This window comes from Leucopleurus acutus (genome assembly GCF_964270905.1).
Source record: "Leucopleurus acutus genome assembly, chromosome: 2".
Lineage (NCBI taxonomy): Eukaryota > Metazoa > Chordata > Mammalia > Artiodactyla > Delphinidae > Leucopleurus > Leucopleurus acutus.
The window spans coordinates 41,137,232-41,145,833 of NC_139143.1; the positions used below are offsets into that span (position 1 = coordinate 41,137,232).

General features: G+C 42.5%; 1 protein-coding gene across 1 annotated transcript; it reads right to left on the bottom strand.

The window, feature by feature from the left end:
• Nucleotides 1-212: 212 nt before the first annotated feature.
• Nucleotides 213-8,602, bottom strand: PPP1R15B (protein phosphatase 1 regulatory subunit 15B). Its single transcript, XM_082834687.1, is given in 3 exon segments — nt 213-2,689; nt 2,691-2,867; nt 5,834-8,602. Coding segments are annotated over 3 exon segments (2,367 nt in total). The 5' UTR covers nt 7,970-8,602; the 3' UTR covers nt 213-2,635.

The following is an 8,602-nucleotide window of genomic DNA, read 5'->3' on the forward strand; positions in this document are numbered from 1 at the left end:
AATTTGTGCAGCACCTTTAAAGTTTACAGTGCTTCTACAAAAACACCTGATTTAATTCTGGAAATCCTGCTCAGTAATACTGAAAATAATGTAAAATACAATATAAAATCGAACCAAAATATCTTGTAACATTTAAAAATTGCAAATATATTTATTACAATTTACAGATTAGCTGTTATATACACAAATATAATTTTAGCTATAAAGTCCCAACAAACTGGTTACATTTAAATCATTGGATCTGTAGAAGCCAATTTAGATGTCTTCTAGTCCCCTAACTTCACCTTCCTTAAATTATAAAAAAATAAAATCTGATAGTTTTGATTTCAAGTTAAAGATGACGAGATGGTGTTATCACATTTGAACACTCAGAAAAGGAAATTTTACTTGTCTGTACAAAGCCTTTCATATGCTACATTGATACTTAAAGCACCATCGCAAGACTTTTAGGTGTGTAAAATGTTCAGTTAAAACTTCCAAGGATTTTAAGACTGAAGGTTTAACTTTGTTCTAACAACTAGAATCAGAATGAAACTGGTTAGAATTCTGTTTCTTCCCTTGTCCAACTTTAAAATGGTCCCTTTTGTCCTTATCACCGCCTGATCACTTCTTTTAAAGGAGGGTAGTAAATGGGAGAACTCTTCACCAAGCTTTTACGTATTTGGTAGTGAGGCTGGAATCTCAAGGGAATAATTCTCCAAAATCCAGTAAATGTAAAGATATCCCATTATTTTCATACATGCAGAGGTGCAAGATTTCAGAAACACAAAACACAACCTAAGTCTCTGAAAACAGTATACTTCAGTCTGGTTTTAAAAGAATGCCTACACATTTTCAAAGTTTTCTTTTCAAGGCAAGTGACACCTTCTTTCCAACTGACACAGCTGGTGTTTGAAACTTAGCTTATTTCCATGTTGTTACACCAGACTCTATAAATGCATTCCCTGTGATTACCTAAAATGCAGGGGCACAAACCACATTGAAGAAGGGCTCTGCAAAAATCTGACTTTTACTTGTACTCTCAGTGTGTTTAAGTATGAATATATATATACACATATATATACATATTAACACTAGAGGCAGTTCTTAGAGCAACCCAAACAAATAAAATAATGACCAGGTAGATTATAAACTGAGGTAGTAACCCTGCAAGCACTTCTGATGAAAAATTTGTCCCCACTCTGAAACAAGTTCAGAATTAAGAGGTCATCTATTCTATTCATGTTTTCCATTACCTGTGACAGGAGGCACATGAAACAAAAATAGACCATTAAGGAGTTGGTTAACATTCCCTCAACCTAACAAATGCACACCATGTAGAACTAGCTAAATAAACCAAACGCAATCAGTCACTGCAAAAACAGTCTGCTTTGGAAAATGAACATTGTCACTTTTGTTTATTAAAGATATCAGCTTTTTTCAAGTGGAAAAAAAAACAAAAGTAAACTTTGGGCTGAAGATATTAAGACTTTCTATTTGTTAAATCTATAGTTCTTTCCTGAAACTATAGGCCTTGCCATTACTTCTCTCACTATTAAAAAAGGAGAACACAATAAACTTGGATATTGACTGAAGTCTACATTTCAAACTGGAAAGTTAAGAACTGTCCATTTCCAAGTTCACAGTGCCATCCCGACAGGTTTTAAAAGTGACGGTGCTGAGACATATTAATAACACTGGTTTTCTTTTGAGAGCACATACAACAAGACCAAATTGCTCTGAGATGTCTCCTATCTTCTTCCTAGGAAAATTCTAAGCTTTTAAATTTAAAAGCAACTATGATGCAATTATTACTTCGGGAGTCTTTTACAACAATTTCTACCTACTGAAGACACAAAGAACCACCCAAGTGGGAACTATAATAACATATACAGAACCTTCTTCAAAAAAGAGTTTGCACAGAAATTAAGTATATCAGATGTTAAAATTTGGCAGAAATATGCAGCTTTCCCAAAGTAACAGAAAGTACTGCACATATAGGTTTTGTGGCAGTCCTTGGAAATATCCTAGGTAGAGCTTAATCTAGAAATAAAAACCCACCACATATTTTCAACCAGTCATTTTTAGAAAGAAAGAAAAAAACCCACAATGACACAAGATAATGTACTTTAAGTTGGTAGTATATACGAGATTATTTTCTTAGCCTTGAAGTAGAAGGGCCAAATTACTGAAATAAAAAAATATAGAGAAAACATAACAGCCCATTAATTTCAGAATGTTCAGAGGGAAAAAAGAGCCCAAAGTTTTTAGACAGGTACACGTAATTTAAATTAGAATGAAAAATGGGCTTCAAACCCTATAAATATTGTTTCCCAAGAAAATAAGTTTTCAAAGTGCAAAATTACACCTTAAGAGGTCCCCTTTTCACTTCAGCAAGCAAACAACATTCAAAAACAACTCCAACTGAACAAAAAAGGAGGATTAGAAATCACACCATCTCATCCTTCATTTTCAGGGCTTGGCTTCAAACCTGTACATTTCTGAGTGGGATATGTTGCAAAAAAAATATATTAAACTAGGTCACTGGATCCAAGTTGCATATCCTCTAAGAAAAAAGTCAAAGGACAGCTGCCAATTTTTGTTTTTAAAAGAAACCTCTCAAGTAAGAGGTAGTGTTTGCTAAGGCCAGAGGCTGTCACATCATCTTAACATTGCTCGAAAACATTAAGTCCTTTGAAGCACATTTCCTGGAGTCTATTAAACATTTTTTCTCTGTGCTCAAATGTCAAGCAGTATCCAATAGCGTCTTCTGTTTCTTGAATTCGTTTCTGGAATCTGCATCCATCCCGTGCAAATTCTTCCCATGGTCCTTTTCGATCCTCATCACCACTTATATAATACTCAGTAACTTCTTCAAGGAAGGTTACCTATAAAGATATAGACTAATTTTAATCTCAAATATAACAGAAGCAAAAGGAAGGAATGAAGGGAGGAAGAAAGGGAGGGAGGGAGGAAAGAAGGAAGGGTTCTAACTGACTAGATGGCACCTGAATAGAACAGTGGGCAAATGTCCCTTTAATTCCTTTCTCTTTCTCCTTCTCTCTCTCTCTCTCTCTCTCTCTCTCTCTCACGCACACACAACACACACACAAACACACACACACACAGTCCCATCCCGCATCCATTATCCGGTCAACCCCAGACTACCCCCAATCCAGATGGGTAAGTGAAATTCTCCTGATGTTATTAATCTTTACTTTTTTTTAATCTTTAGGGAAATCAATTCTGTGATACTTTTCCAAATGACAAATGTTTCCAAACAAAGTATTTCAGAAATATATTCCTGGAGTCAATGCTTTTATTACAACACAAAAGCTTTAACAAGATCGTCACTTATTTCTATTCTTCCTTTTTCCAAAAAAATTTCACTTTTCAGTGCTTTCCAATTCTTGAATCATAAATATGTAGTATTATTCTTATATTATTACTTTTGTAATAAGAATACGGAAGAGAGTTACTTAATAAACAAACTGCAGCAAAATTAACGTATCTTTAAAGTTATGTTACTATAAGAGAGACTGTAAAGATAAAAACCCTCTTTGTATTCCTTCTCAATATGCTATCACTACATATACATGAAATTGAGAATATTACAATATACATGATCACATGAGTGACAGTCTCTTTTAATCCCTACTTAATTTCTAATATAGAAGTTTTTCTTTTTTATCAAACACCAAAAGTAAAAACTTGTTTTAAAATACGTTCAATAGTTACATCAGCTAATCCCACCGTGACCTACTACTTTCATTCCCTTTACATCAGGCCAAGGAATGCCCCCGAGGACAATTAGTAGGTATGTAATACCTTAAAAGTTATTGCATTCTAGTGTTACTCATTGTGTCACCAAGATAAATAACAACAACAAACATTTATATAGTGGTTATCATATGCCAGGCTCTTTTCAAAGTACTTAGCAATTTTTATCTCACTTCATCATCATATCAACCCTATGGGGTATGTATTACTATCATCTCCATTGTACAGATAAGGAAATCAAGGTAGGTAGGTTAACTGACCTGTTCAAATCACACAGCTTCTATGGGTGCGTAAGGATTCAAACCCTGAGTCTGGCTCCACAATCTGCACAATGTTATGCCATGACACAAAGCATTTTAAACTCCCAGATCTGAAAGCCTCATTCTAAGAAGTAGGCACTATCCATTATTCCCGTATACCTAAAGAATGGCATGTAGTCAAAGGCTATAATTTTACCATATCGCAGACATAATCTTTTATAAATGTTGCTTCTAGTTCATAGTAATAGCTGAGACACAGCTACTTCACTCATCTCAGTCTTATTCAATGAGCAAGCTAAAATGAGGCATGAGATTGGCCTGAGGTCCCTGAACAAGAAAGAGCTACCATTTTAAAGTCAAGGCAACTAACTGTGAGTTTTATCTACTCACCTCATTTAAACCGTGCAATAATTCATACAATAGTTCTTCTTCTTATTATTACTTCCATAAGATAAATAAATGAATCAAAGCCATGAGAGGTCAAGTTACTTCCTAGCTCTGGCTGTCTTCTCAAATCTCTTGGCCCTAACTACTCAGGAGTGGGGAACAAAGGTCTCCAGGTGCCAAGTGCTCGTTCCATTGCTCCATTTCGCTTCTTATCTATTCACTAAATAGGTCATTTTGTCAGGGACCCTTTAAAAATATAGAGAAAAACTCTTTGATGACAGCATTTACAAAAGTGTAAACTGAAATTTAATTCTTAATATGCCTTATTCTGCTTCTATGGCTAAGACATAAGATTACCACCATTTAGGGACATTTTCTACCCCTGGAAGAGTTTCAAAGTATTAAGCTGGTCACTTGGAGACAGTGGATGGTTCTTTCCACTTGAAACTTTGATGCTGCTGAATCTGAGGTCAATAATAATTTACCTACACCTTTCTCTTTCCAAATATAAGTAAAGAAGAAACTTTCCCTTCACAATAAAAGATACCCTGTGTGTCTGGGGGGATCACTCTCCAATTAATAACTTCAGTTGAATAAACAATAGAGAAAAAAAAAGCAATTCAAACGACTCCCAAAATAAGGTTAACTTGACAATGTGTTGAAAGAGTAAAATAAAATGCTCCATGAAGTTTTAAGACTAGCCTGGGAATAGGAAGCAACTACTCAAGAAAACCAAATAAATGACCATCATTGTTACAAATGATTATTAACCTGTAGCTGGCCAATGATAACTAGTAATACTTTCTCAAGAAAAGGCAACACTATTTTCTGTATTGTTTTTGACTGTCAATCAAAATCCCAAATGTCCAAAAGTTTTTAATACTGAAATTAGTATTTTCTTTCATGGCAAAGAACCAGACAAATATGACTTGCTACTTGGTACCATCATCCCTTTGGGTTCTAACGGACAGGAATGAAGACACTGTTATCATGTAACTACAACACTAAGTGTCTGCAAACACCGCATTTATTACCATTTAAAACTCTATGGCTATAATAGGACCTTCTCAATATCTAGAATTAAATCGTGTACACACAAGGTTTAATTTTTCTGTTTCTTAAAAAAAAGTGAAAAGTTTAAGCTTGGAGGAAAACAGCCCAGAGCTGCCAATCCAAAAGAAAACAGCACCTTCGAGCTAACATCTGTACAATGGCACCTTCAATTCAGACAGGAACAACACTCTAATGAGGGAAGTGGCGGGGGGGGGGGGGGGGGGGGGGCTCATTTCTCAATCCAAGTATATGAGCTTGCAGTCTTTCCTCAAAAATACGCACTATTATGCCTCCAGGAAAGTCATGCTGATATCCTTAACCACATCAGAACAGGCAATACAAATTATCAGGCATGTTAAAAGAAAGAAACAAACCTTTTTTCTCTGGATATGTGTGTGTCTTGCTCCAGAAAGAACCCCACCCTGTACCAAGTCTGGACATTCACTTTTTCGGCTCCCTGACAGTTGTACCTTACAGGAAAGTAAGCTGTGACACTCAGAAATGGCCACAATAGACTCAGACGGCCTCTCTGAGGCTCGACAGCCTTTCCAATTTTTCCCTGATGTTTGAAAAGGAGCCTTAAAATTTAGAAGGTTGTAGGGGTCATCGGAATTACAGAAAGAATTCCACAGTTTGAGACTCTCTGCTTCATCTGCACTAGATTCCCAGTCATCTTCTTCCCCAAAATTATGGTCAGGAGACTCAGGAAGGCTTGCAGTCCAGGGAGAATTTTCTAGATTAGACTTCTCAGACAAATCCGTCTCTGAGTCAGAAGGGTCTCTGGGAAGAATTTTGGCAGCAGTCTGAATTGTTGCTGTGAAGTTTTGGGGATTATAAGGATCGACACTATAGAAAGAGTTCCAAAGGTGGAGCCCTTCTGAGTCTTGTTCAAGGTCTGATTCTGAGAGTGAGCTATCGCTATCAAAACCATCATCCTCAGCGTCGTCATCCCAATCCTCACCTTCTGAATCAGAACTTGTTTCCAGGTCACTGGCTGCACCTCCCAAAATGTAATCTATCAATTTGTTGCTACAGGCTGGTCTGGCAGAAATGGGAAGGTCATCGTCTATGTCTGAGGAGTCAATTACACTTATTTGGTCCTCTCCAGGCTCCTGCTCCGTAGGAACCTCACAAGATAGAGAGCCTTCCGAGGTGCCCTGTCTCACCAAAGCAAGGGGAACCTCTTTAGTCAACAATTCTACCTTCTCCTCAGTGGGTTCCTGAGCGGTGCCGGGAACGGCTCCAGCAGCGGGAACACACTGTGGTGCACTATCTCTGCGGTGCTTCAGATCCATCCGGAGCAGGCTGTGCTCTTCCTCCAGGCTGTGGTAGCCATGATCTTGGTCAGGGGTGGGTAACGCTTGGCCCTTGCTGGCCTGCTGAAGGAATTCCAGCCGCTTCATGCGAAGATGGTGGATTTCGGGCAGCCCTTCTCTAGAGAGAGGCGCACATCCCTGCAACGAGACGCAAGCCATCTCCGCGTTGAGCGGCTGGGGATGAGACGGGACCTCATCCAGGCAGCCGCTTTCTGGGCTCAGCGCCTGGAAATCGACCAGCTCGCCACTTCCAACGCTGCTCTGATAGCTCAGCTCTACCCGGGGCAGGCAGTCCAGATAGGAGGGGTTCAGCAAATAGGAGACGACGTTGGCACTGCTTAAGCGCTGAACGTTGAGAGGCCCGGAGGGCGAAGGGCCAAGTTCCCGGCCGGAGAACAGATTGGCTTGGAGCTCCACTCCCCACAGCTGCTGCTCTAGGAGAAAAGCGTGGGCTGCGGAGTCCAAAGTTCCTCCCTTGGCTTTAAGTTCCAATTTTAGATCTGAGGACGAGCACTGCCAGTGGATGCCCTCCTCTAGCCAATCGAGGGGAACGGCGGCCGCGTCAGCCGAGGGGTCTAGCCGCAGCGAACTCAGAGATTTCGGCGCTGTGGGAGCGTCGGGTTCCTCCCGGGCCCTCAGGGCTCTCAGCACGCTGTAGCCTCCAGCAAAATCTAGCCATCTGGTCGGAATCATCCCACCGAAAAGCTGGCTCCAGATGAGCAGCTTCTGAAGCAAGCCGGGGAGCGGCGCAAAGAGCTGGGAAAGCAGCTGCATCCACGAGCTGCGCCGAGCCTCGGGCGGGGGACAAGAAGCCAGTTTGAGAACCCCGGAGTGTTCCGGGGCAGGAGGTGCGGGGAACTTGGAAGTGCCTGGTCGCGAGCGCCGAGGGAAGAAGAAGGGCAGCCGGAACCGGGAGTCCGCCCGCGGGGCGGCCCGTTCCCCCGATGCGTCTGCTGCCGGCTCCATCTCCGCGTTCTCGGCAAGTCTCTGAGGGAGGAAAGCGGAGCTCAGCGGCGGGCGGCCGGGAGGGACTCCAAAAGGCCTACAGAGTCTCAGCCTTGCCCAGCGGCGGAGTTGATGCCCCAGGCCGATCTCCGGGCCAACAGAAGAGCCACAGAGGAGAGCGGCTTCGGCCGCGGGCGGCAGACCACAGTCCGGAACGGCGGGCACAGGACGCGGCGGCCGAGGCGACATCCATCCTGGCGGAAAGGAGGTGTCCTAGTCCTCTCCAGCCCTCTCCACCATAGATAGAAGCCCTTCCGCGGCGGCGGCGGCGGCAACTTGCCAGGAGAGACTGACCGTGGAAAAGCCCCTCAGCTAAGCGACCCCGGAAGGGCTGGGCCGGCTGGCTGGTGGAAGCGAAGCTCAAAATGGCCGCAGGGCCAGCGCCGAAGCAGGACGCCTCCAAGCAAGCGGACGAGACGAAGGAGGGCGGACGGCTACGCCACCAGCTCAGGGCCGCCGAACGTCACTCGCAGGATCAGGCGGGCGGGCCTTTCCGCACTCTTCCTTGTGGCCTCTGATTGGCCTCGCTCAGGTCCCTGTCGGCTTCCTTACTCTCGGTAGACGCAGCTCGCGTGAGGGAGATTGCATCAGCCAGGCCCAGCACTACGCGTGCGCACTTGCTGCTCGGCGGTCGCCTAGGAAACCGCCCCCCTCCAGCCCCTCCTCCCCGCCCTTTGGGCCAAAGGGAGCGGCTTAAAGAGGTGGAGAATTCCCTGGAAGCCTTTTAACGGCCTAATACACACCCAAGTGTATACAGATACCTTAGCCTTACATATATCTAGGCAACACTGGGGTTCCAGTGTTGTTGAGTGCTAAGTAGAT